At 33.2% G+C, this 21,574-nt stretch overlaps 1 protein-coding gene across 1 annotated transcript in view; it reads right to left on the bottom strand.

Moving 5' to 3' along the window:
• Positions 1-500: 500 nt before the first annotated feature.
• Positions 501-21,574, bottom strand: part of LOC101897195 (integral membrane protein GPR155) — a 59,975-nt gene continuing 38,901 nt past the window's right edge. Inside the window, exons 2-14 of the mRNA XM_059119449.1 lie at positions 17,107-17,396; positions 16,884-17,023; positions 16,472-16,800; positions 16,239-16,404; positions 11,973-12,212; positions 11,663-11,854; positions 11,439-11,592; positions 8,044-8,136; positions 7,600-7,984; positions 3,853-4,057; positions 3,598-3,773; positions 1,516-1,641; positions 501-1,443 (exon numbers count right to left, since the gene is read on the bottom strand). Coding sequence (XP_058975432.1) covers positions 1,242-1,443; positions 1,516-1,641; positions 3,598-3,773; positions 3,853-4,057; positions 7,600-7,984; positions 8,044-8,136; positions 11,439-11,592; positions 11,663-11,854; positions 11,973-12,212; positions 16,239-16,404; positions 16,472-16,800; positions 16,884-17,023; positions 17,107-17,396 — 2,698 coding nt within the window. The 3' untranslated portion in view covers positions 501-1,241. The remainder of the gene's footprint in view (positions 1,444-1,515; positions 1,642-3,597; positions 3,774-3,852; positions 4,058-7,599; positions 7,985-8,043; positions 8,137-11,438; positions 11,593-11,662; positions 11,855-11,972; positions 12,213-16,238; positions 16,405-16,471; positions 16,801-16,883; positions 17,024-17,106; positions 17,397-21,574) is intronic.

Here is a 21,574-nt window from a genome sequence, read left to right as displayed (position 1 = left end):
ATCTCGAAGATTCAAGGCAATTTTGTTTTAGCATCTTGATCGAAAAAAGAAGAAATAATAACAATAAATAAATAAAAATCGAAAAATGCATCTATTATCCCAGTTTGATTCCACTCATTTTCTATTATCCGTATTCTCAAAAATCTCTCATGAAATTTTTCAAGGTCTGATCACCGATAGGGCAATAGAAACACTATTTTTCTGAGATCTGAATATTCAATAACTTACATAATGTTATAATAACCATAGAAACCAAAAATACAAAAAAAGCTAAGTTAGCCATTATGAGGACGACCTAACAATTACTTTATAAATTCTTTTCGTCTTCAACTCCTTATGGAATACACATATGTAAACTCTGGATCACCTATAATTTTTTTTTAATTTATGTTATTTTTAATAATTTTTTCTTTAAATTGATATTAAACTTTGCTTTTAATCAAATAATATAAAAATTATATTTTCAATCATGAAAAATAATAAAAAAAAAAATAATATACTTGGGTGTTCTCATAACAAGATGCGCTTGAAGAATTTATTTATTTAAAATAGAATTTGTACAATGTTTTGTTTGATGATTATTTTTATGGATTTTTTTTTTCAAAAATAATTTTTTAATGATTATTTTTAAAGAAAGAAAAATTCTTTACATAAAAATTATATAGGCCAGCTAACATAACATAAATTGAATTGCTTTTTTTGGAAAAGAAAAAGAAAGTACAAAGTCTTTTACTTTATTAAAGTAAATTTCGCAATTTTAGGTTCCTTTAGAAATGAAATTTTTAAAATTTCTAAATATTTCTGAAAATTTCTAAATAGAATATTACAATTATCAAAAGAAAGAAGAAGTAATTGGTTTATGTTTTACTAAAATTTGTGTTTTTTTTTTCTAAATAAAAAATATTGCAATTATCAAGAGTAAGAAGAAACCAAAAGACATTATGTTTTACAAAAATGTGTTTTGTTGTAAAGTTTGCTTTGCAATCGATAACTAATTAGAAAAAATAATAATTCTAAAACAATTTGTGAAACTTATCAATAAAAAATAAAAAATAAGAATTAATAATTAAAAAAATTTAAACTAAAAGTAAAACAAATCACAGCTTTGAAAGAAAAACATTTTCAAACTATATGTATAATAATATGGTATATATAGATATAAATAAAGATGATTCTTTGTTTTTTTGTGACATATTTCACTTGTGATTATTGTCTGGTTTTTGTGACCGACCGACAACATTTTATATGCGACTACAGAAATTATACAATAATTGTTTATCCTCGAAATGATAGACATTGTTGATGTGACGCAACACCCGGCCATTGACCAAATGTTTGGCATAATGGACAGCCTCAAGGCGATCTTTCGAGAGGCCAACCTCAATGAGCCAATCGACAAATTCGCAGCCATAGAATACTTTGCGATAGGTTTTGATGCGCCATCTGGAAAAAGTAATAATTTTGGATAATTAAAATATTCCATTTTGAAAATAGTTTTTTGGTTGAAAATCTTACCTGCGATCCTTGGCAATGTCTTTCTTGCAATTCTCCAAGTGATGTGTTCTAAATTGCTCGCAAATGTGCTTTGTCTCCTGGCTAACCTGGGACCAGTGGGGCAATGTGACAACATTAGCACCATACCTGAAAAAAAAACGATTAAAAATATAAATTCATTAAAAATACATTTTGAAATAGTTTTTATAAAAAATATAAAAAAAGTAAAATAAATTATGATTATTCAAACACTTGACCCTTTATGGGGAAGGTTCCGAAGCACTTGGTCAATATTGACCAATTCGTATCTGACCTAAGACTGATATAAATATTACAGTTGGATACTTATTTCGCTTTCTTTGAGAGTTTTGTTTTTCAAAATCTTTAACCCTATGTGGGGGAGGTACCAGAAGGAATGGTCCGATCTCTACCACCTTTATAACAGATCTTGTTTTGGTGGAAATATTGAGATGTACCAAGTCTGAATGGAATCGGATTTTAGTTTCCCGTTTTATGAGCCTAATGTATACTCAAAATTTTGACCCTTTGCGGGGAAGGTACCAGAAGGAGTGGTCCGATCTCTACTATCTTTGTAACAGATCTTGTTTTGGTGGAAATATTGTGATGTACCAATCCTGAATGGAATCGGATGTTAATTTCGTGTTTTATGAGGTTCATGGATATTCAAAATTCTGACCCTTTGTGGGGAGGTACCAGAAGGAGTGGACCGATATATCCCATCTTCACTGCAGATCTTGTGTTAGTAGAAATCATGCCATGTGTGAAATATTTATAGAACCGATCGCATAATTCGGATCTTATGATCGTTTTTGTTATTCAAAACTTTGACCCTTTGTGGGGGAAGTACCAGAAGGAATGGTCCGATTTCTACCATCTTTATAACAGACCTTGTGTTGATGAAAATATTGAGATGAGCCAAGTCTGAATGGAATCGGATTTTAATTTCGCATTCTATGAGCTTCATGAATATTCAAAATTTTGACCCTTTGTGGGGGAGGTACCAGAAGGAGTGGACTGATATATTTCATCTTCACACCAGATCTTGGGTTAATAAATATATTGTGATGTGTGTAATTTTAAGACGACCGGACTCTTATATCACATTTTTATAAGAGTTATAATTATTCAAAATTTTAACCCTTTGTGTGGGATGTACCTTATGGAGTAGACCAATGTTGTGAAGTTTCGCTCCTGACATAGCATAGTAGTGATGTAAATATTAGGATTTGCAAAGTTGGAGTAAAATCGGATTATCCTGTCTCTTTCAGTGCAATATTTTTTTTTTTTTTTTGAAAATGTTGACATTTTGTTGTGGAGGCACCAGAGGAGTGGACCTATATAGCCCATCTCCGAACTTGATCTAAGTTTGACAATAATATTACGATGTATCAAGTTTAAATAAAATCGGATACATTTGGGCTAAAATTACACGTTTGGTGCAAAATAAAAGGCAAATCGGACGAAGATATATGTGGGAGGTATATCCAAATCTGAATCGATCTTTATAACATTTGGGAAAGGTATTTCTGAGCTGCATTTGATATATTTCCCCTAATACCTTTGTTACAGAGTGCATATTACGTCTGCGGAGTACAAAAATATCAAATCGGATGAAAAATATATATGAGAGATATAGCCATATCTGAACCGATTTCGATCAAATTTGGCACACTTATTTCCAGGCTTAATTTGGTCGTATATGCAAAATTCCATCCTATTTGAGCTAATATTAAAAGTTTGGTGCACAATAGAAGGCAAATCGGACAAAGATATGTATGGGAGCTATGTCCGATTTTTTACCGATTATCTCCAATTTCAATAGGGTTCGTCCTTCGGCCAAACAAATCACTTGTGCACAATTTCATCTGGATTGGTTAATAAATGCGACCTGTACTTTGTTTACAAAAATATATGGAAATGCATAAATCGACTCAGAATGTGATTCTATGCAGATCATCAAAAGGAACTGTGGGTTTATCCCGTTTCCTTTTGCCTTTTACAAGCAAATGCGCAAAGACATAATACCCTGACCACCTTGTGGTGTAGGGTATAAATATTTTGAAAAGTAGTCCCCAAACTTACCATATTTTACGCCACAATTTAACCAAGGGTTGCAAGAACTCTCCAATATCTCCTATAAACACAGCCATTACAATTAAACTTTGTCCGAAATTGAGGAAAGCATCCAAGAAACTCAATTCCAAATAGATGCCAGACATTCCCTCCATTACCAGGGTCCAAATGGATACAGCCAAACCCTGAAAAAAAAATGAAATTTTGAAATTAATTTTTTTTTTTCAATTTCCCCCTCCAATTTTCCTCCACACCCATACTCACCACAAACATTGAGCACAGCAATATAATAAGTAATACAATATGTTTCAGCGTTTGATGTTCATCGCCATCGTTGGCATGCTCCAGTGGTTCCAAATCACGTCGTGTCTGATCTTCATAGCGTTCAATAATCGATTGACAATTTTGTGAAGTGCTGGCACCGCAGTTGAACGATGGACTACATATGCCGGAACGTATGCCATTGTTACTAGAGGAAAAAGAGGAAATCGTTTTTTTTTTAATTATTCAAGATAAAAAAAGGGTTCAAAAAACCTAATATTATACGTTGCGGAATATATCTCAAAATACTAGAGTTCCTTTGCGTATGACCAAGGATAAAAGAAAAACATTGAAACAGTTTTACAATATTTCTGCCATTGACACTTTCCCCAAAAAATGAAGAAGTAAGGGAGATTTTTGCTTAGAAGTTAAAAGTATTAAATTAGAAGTAAAAACCATAAACACACAATTTTCACTTAAAATATATAAAATTCGAATGCAATTTCCTTAAAAGCTAATAAACATAGACATATCGTTTATTCTGAGAATTTAGGTGTAATTTTGAGAAGAATATTTCTTCTTTTGAGACTTTTTGCCTAAAATGAAATTTTATATTATATTCATGCATCAACACGAAGAAGAGCGAGGAAAAGTTGATCCAAAAATTATAAAAAATTTTCGTTTTTTTTGGCAACATTGGTGTAAATATTTTCTTAGTATATAATATAAATAGAGATTTCGTTTCTTTGGTAACTTATAGTGAAATTTGATGTGGAATAATTTCTTCTTTGACACTAACCTTCAAAAATTATTCTTCGTGGGGCATTTTGATTAACCATACATAGAGTATGGACTTTTTTATCGAAAAACTAGTAAAGAAAGTCTTAAAGTCGGGCGGGGCGATTTTATGATACCCTACACCACTTTGCTAATTTTGTAGAGCTCCACATAACAATTAAAAGATTTTATGGGAGAATTTAATCATACACGCTACGATTATAATTGTAATTTAAAGTTCATAGGACTAAATATGCCGAAGCATTTGAATCTTTTAAATTCGGACTTTTATTGCCCATTTGGTGCAAAATTAATTCGAAATCAGATAAAGATATATATGGGAGCTATATACAAATCTGAACCGATTTCGATAAAATTTGGCAAAGATATTTCTGAGCTGCATTTGATATATTTCCCTGAATATCGTTTTTACGGAGTGCATATTACGGCTGTGGGTAACAAATATAACAAATCGGATGAAAAATATATATAAGAGCTATATCCAAATCTGAACCGATCTTCACCAAATTTGACATACTAGCTTCTAGACTCAATTCGGTCGCATGTGCGACATTTCATCCCATTTGGGCAAATATTAGACGTTTGGTGTACAATAGAAAGTAAATCGGACGAAGTTATATATGGGAGCTATAGCTATATCTGAACCGATCTTCACCAAATTTGACGTACTATGTTCTAGACTCAATTCGATAGCATGTGCCTAATTCCATCCCATTTTGGCAAATATTAGACGTTTGGTGTACCATAAAAGGTAAATCGGACGAAGTTATATATGGGAGCTATATCCAAATCTGAACCGATCTCGATAAAATTTAGCAAAGGTATTTCTAAACTGCATTTGATATATTTCCCCAAATATTGTTGTTACAGAGTGCATATTACGGCTGCGGAGGACAAAAATAACAAATCGGATGAACAATATATATGGGAGCTATAGCTATATCTGAACCGATTTCAATCAAATTTGGCATACTTATTTTCAGGCCTAATTTGGTTGTATGTGCAAAATTCCATACTATTCGGGCTGATATTACGCGTTTGGTGCACAATAGTAGGCAAATCGGACGAAGATTAATATGGGAGCTATATCTAAATTTTAACCGATTCTCACCAATTTCTATAGGGTTCGTCCTTGGACCAAACAAATGTTGTATGGAAAATTTCATCTCAATCGGATAATAAATGCGACCTGCATTTTGTTCACAAGAATACATGTACAGACGGACAGACGGACTGACATGCATAAATCAACTTAGAAAGTGATTCTATGGAGATCCTCAAAAGTAACTATGGGTCTATCTCGCTTCCTTCTCCATGTTACAAACAAATGCACAAAGACATAATACCCTTACCACTATGTGGTGTAGGGTATAAAAAGACCACTGAAAAATTGCATTTACTGAAGACAATCCAAATCGGACATTAAGGTCTTCTATATAAGCTCAGGCAGGTCTTTCAAGTGTTGATCCTCTGAAGATCCCTATAAGATCATCTTTCTATTAAAGGCCATGCATAGATGTTCTCTCTAATAATCTTTGAAAGGATTTACACAAAGTTGAAGATTTTAAGAACTTCCACAAGTTCTAAGGACTTCTGAGTATTTTCTATCTTTTGAAGACCTCTCTTTTCAATTGGAAGAAGCCTTCCAAACAGTCCCTATCTATAGAGGATCTCTTAAAGATCTACTACTGATTCAAATTCTCTGAAGTCGATTCGAGTCGATTGAAGGTTTTATAATCGGTTCCCACGGATAGAGGACATATAAAGAATCTTCTCACAATCGAAGATCATTAACTATAGAGAACTTCTTTAAAAACCTACTATTAATGCAAAATCTCTGGGAGACGTTTTCGAAAACATTGCTAATTTCGAGTCGATTGAAGGTTTCATAATTGCTTTCCACGGATAGAGGACATATATAGCATCTTCCCAGAAGATCTTGAACCGTTTTCTGTCTCCCATATTTTGGAAGACTTTTGGCAGATCTTTTGTGTGTAGAAGACTCGGAAATAAAATCTTGGAAGGAAATAAATCTTTGGAAGGTCATGTATCTATGTATCTCGTGTCTATGGGAGGGCCTCGGATAAGAGGTGAATTTACTGTAGATCTGAAACTCTTTTCACTTCAATGAAAGTATCCCTCAAACTAACGGGATACATAATTGGACTAATTCAAAATTATTTCAAATATCAAGGTTCGTTTTCTAATTATCAATTCTTTGTAGTTACAAAAAAATTATTCATTTCCAATTCTCTTAGATCTTGAACCAATATTTTTCAGAAAACTCTGCTCCCTTGAAGATCACTTCAGATATTCGTGTATTGAATAGTTTCATCAGTCATGCAAAATATTAATCTTGATTTTTGATTGGAGCCACGAAGCCATTCAAAGTTTCGGGTCAATTGCCACATATATTTTAGTCCTCTGCGGTGCGAATCGGGAGAATTCAAAACAATATTTGAAAATTTAAATTTTTGTTATTTTTGTAACAAAAGTTACCATTTAATTTAACCACCAAATATTTTTCGATAACCATTAAAGCAGACAGGTATTGTCTTAAACTCTAGCCCTACGCAAAATTCCTCGTCAATTGGTCTATAATTGTGACCTGTAGAGCTGCTGCAAATTAAGAAAAAATGAAGGATGTTGACCCATTTCGTCTCCTACAAATTTTGCGGACTTCTACAAAAATTAAAGGCTTCTTTTATGAACCTAATCCTAAGCGCACGTAAAAGGATCGGACATTATTCCCTGCATTTATAGATTAAAATTCAAGATGATCAGAAAGTCGGAGGGATACATAGCTCGTCAACTCGTCGGGGTATGATGGTCGATATACATGTTGGTTCTAAAATCAATATTTTAAAGTGTTACAAATCTTTGTTCCAATCAAATTTATAACTCCCCCCACTACACATAGTGTTGTAATTTATAATCAGTTTTAATACTCACGTTTGATTCAATTGCTCATCTTTGGGTTCGGTGATATCCGTATCTTCTGAATCTTTTTTGTTTTGCTCCAGGTTACGTTTATTCAATAAATCCTCAATATCCACAACCACTGTTGTTGTGGGGCTTGTGGTGCTGCTGGATGAACAACAGTTGCCACTGCCACAACCACCATCACCTCCTGCACCGCTGACAGTTCTATTTGAATTGGCAACAGAACCATTACAAGGACCACCACCACCATTAGCAACAACACCATTTCCGGTGCTTGGTAACATGTCATCATCATCCGATGATGAATATGATGTATAACGACGTCTTTGATGCAAATTACCCGAGTTGGATAGCAGATTTGCTGTGGAAATTGTCGATTGGATATCAGAGTTTTCTGAAAGGGAAATAATGTTATTAAAAAATTTACGAGAAAAATTGTTTATCAAGACTTACCCGATTCTGGATTTGATAACTCCCGGGCATAGGTCAAATATTTCTCATAACGCTTCTTGTAGCGTTGATGCATAACCAAGCAGCCAACGGTTACTGAAATTGAATACAAATAATTATTACAGAGCCAAAATTAAGTAGAACAGGTTTCCGTTTCAATTTTGAATCCATCAGATTGAAAACTTTATGAAAACATCACTCTGGAACTATTAACACAGCCTTATGAAATTGTTAATATCACAAGGAAGATCCATTTTAAAACACTCTCAATGGACCTAACTTGTCCATGGAATGTTTGAAGCTGATTTCCTTAGACAACTAATTAACAATTTTCAAAAGTTGGTGTTTTAGTTAGTAACTCTTCAAATTCAAAATTTCTCATCATTTTTCAAAAGTAGAATGGCATTTTATTTCCAAAAGAAAATTTATAAAAAAAGCAGAGGCTGTTTATAGCAATGGCTGGACCTCAGAGAAATATTCTTCCTACTATTGAAGGGTGGTTCCCCTCTCTAGAAGACCCCTGATAGGATATCTGAAGGTCCTCTATTCAATGTCTTTGAAAGATATTCTAATATTTGAAGACCTTCTTTGTATCAGAGATCTTTGGAAAGTTCCCTTTGTTCGAAAGATCTTCAATCTCTAAACTACCTCTGAAAGATATTCTGCCTACAGAGGACTTCTTCTAATTACAGAAGGTCACTAAGGAGTTCTAAATCTCTTCTACACATGTGGTAAATCTTCTATTACTTAGTCTTACGCCTATTTAAGGTCTCTTGAAAGTCTTCTATTTCAAAATGAAATTTTGCCACTATTGAAGACCATTCAAATCGGACTTTACGGTCTTCTATAGACGGAAAGCCCAAAAACCAGCGCAACTGTTAAAGAACCCTAAAAGTTCGTCTTTCTATTAAAGACCTTGCGAAAATAAGTTTATTGATTTTTGGAAGCATCATCTATCTTTTGAAGACCTCTCTTTTCAATTTGAAGAAGCCTTCCAAACAGTCCCGTATCTATGGAGTATATATTAAAGATCTACTATTGATGCAAAATCTATGGAAGACATTTTTTCACACTATTTTTTTTTCGAGTCGATTAAAGGTTTCATAATCGGTTACCACGGATAGAGGACATATATAGAATTTTCCCATGAGCCGTGTTCTATCTCCGGCGTTTAGAAGACTTTTGGCAGATCTTTTGTATGTTTGAACCAGTAAAGAACCCACTTTGCTAATTTAGTAGATCTCGACATAACAGTTAAAAGTTTTTATGGGAGAATTCAATCATACACGCTATAATTATAATTATACTTTAAAGTTCAAAAGACTAAATATGCCGAAGCATTTGTATCTTTTAAATTCGGACTTGTATTGCCCATTTGATATATATGGGAGCTATATCCAAATCAGAACCGATCTTGATAACATTTGGCAAAGATATTTCTGAGCTGTATTTGATATATTTCCCTGAATATCGTTGTTGCGGAGTGCATGTTACGGTTGTGGGTAACAAATATAACAAATCGGATGAACAGTATTTATGGGAGCTATGGCTATATCTGAACGATCTTCACAAAATTTGACATACTAGCTTCTAGACTCAATTCGGTCGTAAGTGCCAAATTTCATCCCGATTGGCAAATATTAGACGTTTGGTGCACAATAAAAGGTAAATCGGACGAAGTTATATATGAGAGCTATATCCAAATCTGAACCGATCTCGATAAAATTTAGCAAATGTATTTCTGAGCTGTATTTGATATATTTCCCCAAATATTGTTGTTACAGAGTGCATTTTACGGCTGCGGAGGACTAAATAACAAATCGGATGAACAGTATATATGGGAGCTATATCTATATCTGAACCGATTTCGATCAAATTTGGCATACTTATTGTATGTAACCCTTTCAATTGTCAAATACCTATTGATCTTTTATCACCATTTAAACTTCTAATCTTCATTGAGAAAACCGTTTCTATAAAATACTCAATTTAATCCAAAAACCGATATTGAAAACCACTTCCACCAAATAAAGATGCCTAAAAGAACTTTTGAAAGTCTTCTAATTTCACAAAATACTTAATCCATAGAAAACTTATGGAAGGTATTCTATCTATAGAGAATTTAGGAAAGTTATTATTAAAAAAAAAAACAGTAAAAAATCCACTGCTATTAAAGACCTATCAATAGTTATCTTTTTTAAAGTACCCCTAGAAAGTCTTATGGATAAAAGGTCCTTGGAAATCTTTTATTATTCTATTCTTTCTACTTTTTTTCTGGAAAATATTTTATACATAGAATACTTTTTTAATGGGAAACCTCTAACGAAAACTTTTGGAAGATCTCGCACCAATTGAAGACAATTAGCCTTCCAAATATTGAGGATTTTTGGAAAGTCTTCTATTTTAAGAATATCGTCATTCTATAGACGACTTCTTAAAAGTGTTCTACATATAGTGAACTCCAAAAGCGGTTTCAATTTTAAGAAAACCACTCAAAAGTCATATGTCTGTTGAAGATTTCTGGAAAGTCTTCCATTTCTAAAATTTCCCTGGAAAGACTATTTAGGTCTCTTGAAAGTCCCCTACTTCACGGCTTTCTTTTATTGGTCTGCTTAAAATAGAAACACATTGAAAGAGTTTTTTTTTTTTGTATATGAAAACCTCTGTCTTATATTGATAACGACCCTGTTTTAATAGCAAGCCTCTGAAAAGAATTGTATAGATGATATCTAAAAAGCGTCCTACCTATAGAGTACGTCAGAAAGATCTTCTAGCTTGAAAAGGCCACTGAAAAGTCATAAGTCTGTTGAATATCTCTGGAAAATCTTTTATTTTTAAAAGTTCCCTGGAAAGACTATTTAGTTCTCTTGAAAGTCTCCTACTTCACGGCGTTCTTTTATTGGTCTGCTTTATATAGAAACACATTGGTTTCCAAATTGTCTTTTGCAAACACAGCCCTCTAGAAGATCTTCTATGTATGGAAATCGATGGAATGGTTTCTGTCTTCTATTTTTTTTTAAATTTTGTAGATTGACAGGGCTAAAGGATGACCTTCTGCCTATAGAAAGTTCTAAAGAATACTCTATCTTTAAAAGAGATTTTGAAGGACTTAGCCTTTACAAAAACCGCCTTGAAGGTATTCTAGCTATAAAAGGATAAGATGATCTAAGAGGACTTTCATACATAAAATACCTCGGGAAGAAACATATACATCGAAAACCCATGAACATATAAAGCCTTGCGAAGATTTCCAATTATTAACGGACTCTGGAAGCTGATAAACTTTCTTCTTTTAAAACTCTTCTGCCTGAAGGAGGCGCAAAGAAGATCCTTCTTCCCAAAAATTTCTCATGGAAACAAAATGCCTTTGCAATTACAAAAATCACTTCCGTACCCACCTATAAAACACATCACCAACATAAACACCGATATTGCCGCCTGAGCATTGCCATATTGAAAACTGGGATTATGTTTCTCCCCTGACATTACATTGCTATCGAATGCCACCAGCAAACCGGAAATCAATGTTGGAACACCCCAAGCAAAGGCAATCTGCAAGAGAGCAAAAAATAATTCATACATCAAGAAATATTAAAAATATTGAAAGAAAAATCCCACTTACCATATAAGGCCATAATTTCAATACAAAACATAAACTGCGACATTGCAAGAACAGCAAAGAAATTGCCAATATACCAGTCCACAAACGAGAGCTATAGGTGCCAATGTTGAATAGGAAAAATTGTATCATCAATGGCCACTTTTGATGGTGTTCCAATTTGGACCAAAGGATTACGCCGACACAACACATTAACTGGAATAACAAAAATTATTAAAATTAAAAAAAAAATTAAAAATTTGAAAAATATTTAATAAACTGTGTACTCCTTTATGTTGTTCTAAACAAAGAGTATGTTTTCCTAACAACTCACCTGTGACAGTACCAAACAGAATGTTATGCGATGTGGTAAACGCTTGAAACGCTTTGTAGTTATCAGCAACAATAACATCCAGATACAAGCTGCCACACCCGCCACACTAATATCAAATGAGAATGCATCCAGCTCATGAAGATAGTCAATTGGATTGAGATTTGTCAACGAAATCATTTTTGCCGAAATGAACATAAGGGGTGCGGAGATGAAAGTACACAGGACCATACTTTTGGCAATCTGAAATAAGAAATAAAAGGAAATAAATTAAAATATTGAGGATATCCCAAAGGTATTTTCTTTTAAGTAAATTTCAAATTAAAAAAAAATCCAATAAAAAATAGTGTAGGACAGTCTTGGTGTGTGATAAGGCTGGGATTTTGTTAAATAAGGGTACAAAAAGTACCAAAATATACAAAAAACAAGTAAAATATTATCAGTCGTTTTTGCTGACAATTGTATACCCCCAGCCAATGTTCGATTATTTAAATATATTTTTTTAATTCTGTAATTATTATTTAAATTATTGACCCTCGATGGACAAGGTTCCGAAGCAGTTGGCCAATATTTGGCAAATCGTATCGTATCGTATAAATATTAAAACGTGCCAGACTTGGACTATATCGACTATTTCCTATACATATGTGCAAATTTTCGGAAATGTGAAAATATGCGTGAAGTAACAGATCTAGCGGACAGAAGTATTCTATTTTATACTTCATCTAATACAGATAAAAATATTGGTATGTGCAAAATTTTAAGGAAATCGAACATTTATATCCAATTTTATGCGAAATCATAAATTTCGGATCTCTGTTTGAGAGAAATATTTAGATATAGCAACTTGGAAAGAATCGCCAATTTGTTTCGAAAGTTATGACAGATATAAATATTGAAAATTGTGACCCTTTGTGGGTGAATAATGGAAGGAGTTCGCAGACATAAATTATCTTCACAACAGATCTTGTGTGAGTGAAATTTGAAGAGAGTTGGATGCTTCTTTCCCTTTCTTTGAGCGTTTTGTTTTTCAAATTCTTGAACCTTATGTGGAGGAGTTTCCAGAAGAAATGATCCGATCTCCACCATCTTTATTACAGATCGTGTGTTGATGGAAAAATTGAGATGTACCAAGTCTGAATGGAATCGGATGTTAATTTCGCTTTTCTAAACTCCGTGGATGGTCAAAATGTTGACCCTTTGTGGAGAAGGTACGAGAAGGAGTTTACCGATGTATTCCAATCTCACACCAGACATTGGGTTAATAAAATTATTGTGATGTGTGTAATTTGAAGAGAAACGGATGTTTATTTGGATTTTATGATCGTTTTTGGTTATTCAAAACTTTAACACTTTGTGGGGGAGTTAGTAGAAGAAATGGTCCGATCTCCACCATATTTATAACAGATGTGGTGTAGATGGAAATATTGAGATGTACAAAGTCTGAATGGAACCGGATATAAATTTCGTGTTTCTTGAGCTTCATGGATGTTAAAAATTTTGACCCTTTGTGGGGGAGGTACAAAAAGGTACCACACCAGACCTTGTGCTTTGTGTAATTTGAAGAGTACCGGATGCTTATTTCGGATATTATGATAGTATTGGTTATTCAAAAATTTGATCCTTTGTGGGGGAGGTACTTGATGGAGTGGATCGATATTGTCCATTTATGCACCTGACCTAGCACAGATGCAAATATTTGGATTTGCAAAGTTGGAGCAAAATCGGATTGCGTTTTCTTTCTCTAGGCAGTAAAATATATTCTTTGAAAAATTCGACCTTTTGTGGGGGAGGTACCAGGAGGAGTGATCTGATATTGCCCATCTCCAAACTCAATCTAAGTTTGACAATAATATTACGATGTACCAAGTTCTGATCAAATCGGATACTCCCTTCGAGAGTTATCGTGCGCACCAGCCAGACTCCAAATGTCCTGAAACGGTTTTTTTCCAAAGAGACCTAGGGTCTAAAACCGTTATTTCGATGAGGCAGTTTTTGGCCGTATTAAATGATAAATACAACCTCTAGCATATGGCAAAGGGTATATAAAAATTGTCAAAGGTCTAACACGAACTGTTGGAACGAATCTAAAATTTTAAGGTGAGCCTTTCGCTTTATTCTAACAAATCCAAGACCTCGAAATAATAATAGACCTCGAAAAGTTATTCTTAAAAATCCAAGTTTTGTGGCTTTAATGGTCCTTAAGAACTATTCTTAGAAATCCACGTTTGGTAGCTCAAGTGGTCCTTGAAAAATTATTTATTTAAATCCATGTTTTGTGGCTGAAAATGACCCTCGAAAATTTATTCCTGAAAATCAACGTTTTGTGGCTCAAAGTGGACCTTGAAAAAAATATTCTTTAAAAATCTACGTTTATTTGTTGAATGGTCCTTGAAAAATGTTCTTAAAAATCCTAAAATTCTAAAAGTCCTTGAAAAATATATTCTTTAAAAATCAGCGTTTATTGGTCTTTTGGTCCTTGAAAAAAATATTCTTTAAATTAAAAATCCACGTTTATTGGTCTTTTGGTCCTTAAAAAATATTCTTAAAAATTCACGTTTATTGGTCCTTGAGAAATATCCTTAAAAACGCCTTTATTGTTCGGATGGTCCTTAAAAAATATTCTTTAAAAATTCACGTTTATTGGTCGATTGCTCCTTGAAAAAATATTCTTTAAAAAATCCACGTTTATTTAGCGATTGGTCCTTGTAAAAATATTCTTTAAAAATCCACGTTTATTGGTCTTTTGGTCCTTGAAAAAATATTCTTTAAAAGTCCACTTTTATTGGTCTTTTGATCCTTGAAAAAATATTCTTTAAAAATCCACGTTTATTGGTCTTTTGATCCTTGAAAAAATATTCTTTAAAAATCCCCGTTTATTGGTCTTTTGGTCCTTGAAAAATATATTCTTTAAAAAAACCCCGTTTATTGGTCTTTTGGTCCTTGAAAAAATATTCTTTAAAAATCCACGTTTATTGGTCTTTTGATCCTTGAAAAAATATTCTTTAAAAATCCACGTTTATTGGTCTTTTGATCCTTGAAAAAATATTCTTTAAAAATCCACGTTTATTGGTCTTTTGATCCTTGAAAAAATATTCTTTAAAAATCCACGTTTATTGGTCTTTTGATCCTTGAAAAAATATTCTTTAAAAATCCACGTTTATTGGTCATTTGATCCTTGAAAAAATATACTTTAAAAATCCAAGTTTATTGGTCATTTGATCCTTGAAAAAATATTCTTTAAAAATCCACGTTTATTGGTCTTTTGATCCTTGAAAAAATATTCTTTAAAAATCCACGTTTATTGGTCTTTTGGTCCTTGAAAAATATTCTTTAAAAATCCACGTTTATTGGTCGATTGGTCCTTGAAAAATATTCTTTTAAAATCCACGTTTATTGGTCCTTGTGTCCTTGAAAGATATTCTCTAAAAATCCACCTTTATTTGGCGATTGATCCTTGAGAAATATTCTTTAAAAATCCACGTTTATTGCTCGGATGGTCCTTGAAAAATATTCTTTAAAAAATCCACGTTTATTGGTCTTTGAAAAAAAATATTCTTGAAAAAATCAACGTTTATTGGTCTGAAGGTCCTTGTAAAAATATTCTTTAAAAAATCCACATTTACTGGGCTGAAGGTACTTGTAAAAATATTCCATAAAAATCCAGGTTTATTTGTCGATTGGTCCTTCAAAAATGTTATTTAAAAATTCACGTTTATTGGTCGATTGGTCCTTGAAAAATATTTTTTAAAAATCCACGTTTATTGGTCTGAAAGACCTTGTAAAAATATTCTTCAAAAAATCCCCGTTTATTGGTCTGAAGGTCCTTGTAAAAATATTCTTTAAAAAATCCACGTTTATTGGTCTGAAAGACCTTGTAAAAATATTCTTCAAAAAATCCCTGTTTAATGGTCGATTGGTCCTTAAAAAATATTATTTAATTATTCGTGTTTATTTGTTGATTTGTCCGCAAAAATTCTTAAATTTTTTTCTAAAAAACCTTTGGTTTGTGGCCCTAATTTTTTTTGAAAAATTTTTATGGTCTTTGAAAATAATCTTAAAAATTTAAGCTTTGCGGGTCTTCCAGTCCTTGAAAATTTATTTTTAAAGATTCAATTATTGTAGCGCAAATGATTTTATTATTTTCTATTATTTTAAAATTATCCTTTAAAAGAACCACGTTTATCAGAATAATAGTCTATTGAAAATACAGATTTGAGGGTGGGTATTTTCGGAATTGTTGGAGTATTTTACTTTGCCTCAACTTACCAATTCCACTTCAATATTATATTGTGTGGCAATAACAAAAGCCCCCGGGGCAGCGGGAAATGTTCCATAGAGAAATCCGAAAGTGCTCAGCTCTGTGGTATCATTAAAATCAGAACCAGCCTGCATAATGTTGACCGTTTGACGACACACCAAGGGTAGGACCAAACTAGAATTAAATAAAAATTCATTTTTTATATTTTCCGAATAATACAAATAAAGTTTTTTCAACTCACATCTTAACCAAAATCAATATTCCGGGCAGCAGAAATTCAGATCCCTTCAATGAGCGACCTTGTCCGACAATTTTCAAACCCAGTAGAAATAAAGCTGTGGCCGAAAACGATTGACCAAAAACCCTTAAGACACTGGCCATCATTTCGGGAAGACCATTGGCAAAAATAAAGGATCCCGCCACACCCAAAAGGGTCATCAAGAGCAAGGGGTTGAAAAATAACGATTTTATGGTATTGAAAACCAGCAATGTTTTCTCATTCAAGCAGCGATTACGTTTTGCCATTTGCTCTGCGGGACATGTTTCCGGACACAGGGGAGGATTTTGTATCTACAATGGAACATTGGAGATAAGATGATTGACAGGTTAGTTAATTGTTATTAAGAAAATGTTTGCGTTTGTCAATTACTCACCTGTTCTGTTTTATTTTTAGCAATTTTGGCAATTTCCATTAAGATAAGACCAATGGGATTCAATATGGCCAATGAAATGGGTGCCATCAAATACAAATAGGAAGCATATTCCGGGTGGACATCGTGATAGAGGGCCATGACTGGAAATTGAAAACAGAGGAACAAACAAACAAACAAATAAATATAAAAAAAAAAACAACATTTAAATCCACTTAAAACTCACCTATGGGATAACCAATGGCAAAATCATTGCTCTGCGTACAGAAGATACCCAGCAGACCGGCTCGTGCATAATTCAATGGCCTTGCCACGATCAACGATATCAAGAGCACCACAAAGAATACAATTGCCTTGGATATCAACATTGCCAGTAAAAATGTCCAATTAACTTTGCTCCAATTCAATTCGACCAACGACAGAAATATCAGCGAGGGTAGGGCGAAAGTGCCCACAAAGGTGCCCAGACCTTTGGTTTCGGCATTTGTGATGATTTTAAAGCGGCCAGCGAGATAACTGCAAAGAAGAAAGTAAAAAACGGGGAAAATGAGAATAGAATTAAAATTGATTTGAAAAAAAAGCAAAAAAATGCAGGCAATAACATTGTTATTTTATATTTCAAGGGAAAAAACCTCTTATCGCAATTTTGTAACAAATTGAAATAGTTAATTGCCTTTCAAAGCTGAACCTGAGAGCAAAATAATCCAAACCAAATATTTCTTGTTAACAACATTAAAAATTGCGTCAGCAAATTTAGTTTATTGAATGTATGTTTTTTGTTTTTTTTTTTTTTTTTGTAAAACGTTTTGAATTGTATGATGTCAATCAATTTAATATTGATCGGAATTAAAAAAATGGATTATGAATTCTATATTAATTTTCAATTTAAATGCCCCTTCAGTTCAGTGACTCAGTGGTTCTCAAAGTTTACTGGAACCACTGAACATTTGGAACATTTGGCGAAATTAAATTGGAAAATATAACCAAAACGTAGAAAATACTTGACATTCTTACGTGGGTGATTATTCCGACCGGACCGACCCATGTTCATTTTTTATACCAATGATTCTGGATGTTATTCACAGATCTCCATCAAATTTCTAAGCTCTATCCTAAATATTGCGAAACTATACTATAGGCCTGCCTTTTTATACCCTTAGCCATATGGCTGCAGAGGTTTCAGAAAAGAGAGAAGGTAAAGAGAGTGAGTGAAAGAGAGAGACAAATTCAATGGTTAGGATTATTTTTTAAGTCTTTTTCCTTCCTTTCTTGATTAACCATTTCTGCAAAATTCGGCAAAATACCAAATTATGTCTTTGTCTAGTAGAAAAGTCGTCCGAATTTTTCATGGGTGCAGAAAAAGATAATAAAGAGATAGAGAGGAAGAAAAATGACAGTGAAAAAGTAATCGGAGGGAAGTTTAAGACATTTTCGAATAAATTTACCATAAAAAGAATCACAGTTTTAAAACTCACAAAATCTCTAGAAAGGCAAATAATTCCTCATTCAAAGCTCACATTAAAAAAAATAAAAATGGTGTGGACTTGAGGCCCGGCTTGAAGTGCCTTCGAGAGTACTTTCCGAATATATGGAACTTAAGGCTTTTAATTTGACATGTTTCATTTCCTTCGAAAATTGCTCTCTAAAACCTTACATTTTTAGAAAATTTGAAAAATCTGTGATTCCAAAATTATTTTTGTTTAAATTTGCTCATATTCAGAAAGAGCAAGATCCCACCTTATTATAACCTCACCGAAATTTCGGTTTTAGATCCTAAGTCTCTTTGGATCAAACGTGGATTTTTAAAGATTATATTTTAAGACTAATATAGCCTATATTATACCCTTCACCATTGTATGGAGGATATATTAACTTCGTCATTTCGTTTGTAACACCTCGAAATATTCATAATAGACCCTACAAAGTATATATATTCTGGATCAGAACAGTGTGGCTTGTTTGTTCGGGATACCGTAGTATTTTGTTGTTGCAAAATGGCCAGGCTTTATACCTTTATTGTTGTTTTTATAAAAACAAATTCTAAGACGATCTAGCGGTACCCGTCTGTCTGTTGTAATCACGTTGTAATCTTTCGAACAAATTGAGATAGAAGGCTAAAATTTTGCATACATGCATAGTTTACCAGTAGGCAGGTTATGTTCGGAAAAAGGCTATATCGGTTAACGTTTTCGTAAAGCCCCCATATGGTATTCGGTATTTTCATGATTTTAACGACATTATTTACCGGAATTATTTAAAATTTCGTACTTGAAGGTTGTAATGGGTACCACAGCTTATGACAAAAATTCTTGTATGCCGGTCCAAGACTTCGTATAGCCCCCATATAACGCTACCTGCCGATATTCGATATTTTGATGATTTCAGCGACATTATTCACCGGAATCGTTTCAAATTTCGTACTGGAAGATCCTAATACGCACTACAACCTATGGCAAAAAAATTGTATGCAGGTTCAGATCTTTGTATAGCTACCATATAACGGTACCTCCCGATATTCGGTATTTTCATGATTTACCGGAATTATTTATAATTTCGCATTTGAAGTTCGCAATGGGTACTACAACCTATGGCAAAAAATTTGTATGCAGGTTCAGATCTTCGTATAGCCACCATATAACGGTACCTCCCGATATTCGGTATTTTCATGATTTTAGCGACATAATTTACCGGAATTATTTAAAATTTCGTATTTGATGTTCGTAATGGGTACTACAGCCTATAACACACATTTTTGTATGCCGATCCAGGTCTTCGTATAGCCCCCATATAACATTAACAGTATTTTTTTTGAAAATTTTCAAATGGTGGAGGGAATTAAAAGTTCGGCTTATAATCGTTGATGAATTTTAAGAATATTTTTTCTAAGGCCGTCGGAACTACAATCGTAGATTTTATAGAAAATTATTTAATAATAATTATTCAATAGGTTTTAATTATATACATTTTAAAAAATATTGTTTTAAATGTCTTCAAGTCTAGGATGGTGAATATTTTCAGAGGTATTTAAGGATATAATCGTAATTTTTTTTTCAAAATATTTTATTCAAATGTCGCAATAAGTTTTTTAAAAGTTCCTAGTTTAAAAATTTGTTTTTTTTAATATTTGTTTATGGCGTTAAATTTGGATTATTATCGATGTTTCTTCAAAGGTTTTTAAGGTGCCAGAATTTTAAGAATATTTTTATTGCAAAAGGTCTCCAAGGCTGCAATCGCAATAATTTTTTGTGCATTTAGTAACGTTTTTATTCCCCAGGAAAGCTTGAAAGTTCCACAGCAGATTATTACAAAAAAGTGATTTTTAGTGATTACAAAATCGACCTATTTGTTTGTTTTTAATCACTTGTTGCAATCGCAAACAAATATGATTTTTTATTCTTTTTTTTTATTAATGAAAATATGTCAAAAGCAACACGTGTACCCATACAAATTAAACTTGGCATCTGTGCACACATATTGTGTAATTCGAGTAGTAACAATGTGCTAAAGCAGCAAGTACGGCTTTGCTCAGCTCTAGTAAATATGTGCAAAGTGTTTCTTTTATTTTTCTTTTGTCAAAATCATTTTTTATACCCTCAGCCTAATGGCTACAGAGGGTATGTATCATTTGATACGGCCAAAACGTGCCTCGTCGAAATAATGGTTTCGGACCCCAAGTCTCTTTGGACCAAATCAGTTTCAGAACATTTAGAGTCGATCTTGGAATGTCCGTCCGTCTGTCTGTCTGGCTGCCTGGTGCGCACGATAACTCACAAAGGGAGTATCTGATTTGATCCAAACTTGGTACATCATAATATTATTATCAAACTTAGATCGAGTTCGAAGGTGGACAATAGCGGACCATTTCTTTGACACAAAAAGTCGAAATTAAAAAAAATATATTTTACTGCACAGAGAGAGAAAGGATAATCCGATTTTGCAAACCCTAATATTTACATCAGTGCTATTTCAGGTGCGAAAATGGTACACTCCATCTAGTACCTCCCCCACAAAGCGGCAAAATTTTAAATATTATAAAATAATATATAACTCTTATAAAATGTGATGTAAGAGTCCGAAACAAAACTTCAAATTACACACATCACAATATTTTTATTAAACCAAGGTCAGGTGTGAAGATGGAATATATCAGTCCACTCCTTCTGGTACCTCCCCCACAAAGGGTCAACATTTTAAATATTCCTGAAGCTCATAAAATACAAATTTAACATCCGATTCCATTCACACTTGAATATTTCTATTAAAACAAGATCTGTTATAAACACGATAGGGATCGGGCCATTCCTTCTGGTACCACCCGCTCCAAGGGTCAAAGTTTTAAATAACCAAAACGATTATAAAATCCGAAATAAGCGTCCGGTTATCTTTAAATTAAACACATCAAAATATTTTTATTAACCCAAGGTCTGGTATTATATCGGTCCCCTTCTTCTAGTACCACCCCCAAAATGGATCAAAATTTTTAATATCCATGAAGCTCATAAAATGCGAAATGAACATCCGATTCCATTTAGCCTTGGTACATGCCAATATTTCCGTCCACACAAGATCTTTTATAAATAGGGTAAAGATCGGACCATTCCGTCTGGTGCCTGCCCAACCCCACATAGGGTTCAAGTTTTTGAAAAACAAAACACTCAAAGAAAGCGAAACAAGCATCCATTTCTCTTCAAATT

The sequence above is a fragment of the Musca domestica genome, unplaced genomic scaffold (assembly GCF_030504385.1).
Source record: "Musca domestica strain aabys unplaced genomic scaffold, Musca_domestica.polishedcontigs.V.1.1 15, whole genome shotgun sequence".
Classification (NCBI taxonomy): domain Eukaryota; kingdom Metazoa; phylum Arthropoda; class Insecta; order Diptera; family Muscidae; genus Musca; species Musca domestica.
Note: the sequence above shows the minus strand (reverse complement) of the source record. Positions and strands in the feature narration are given on the sequence as shown.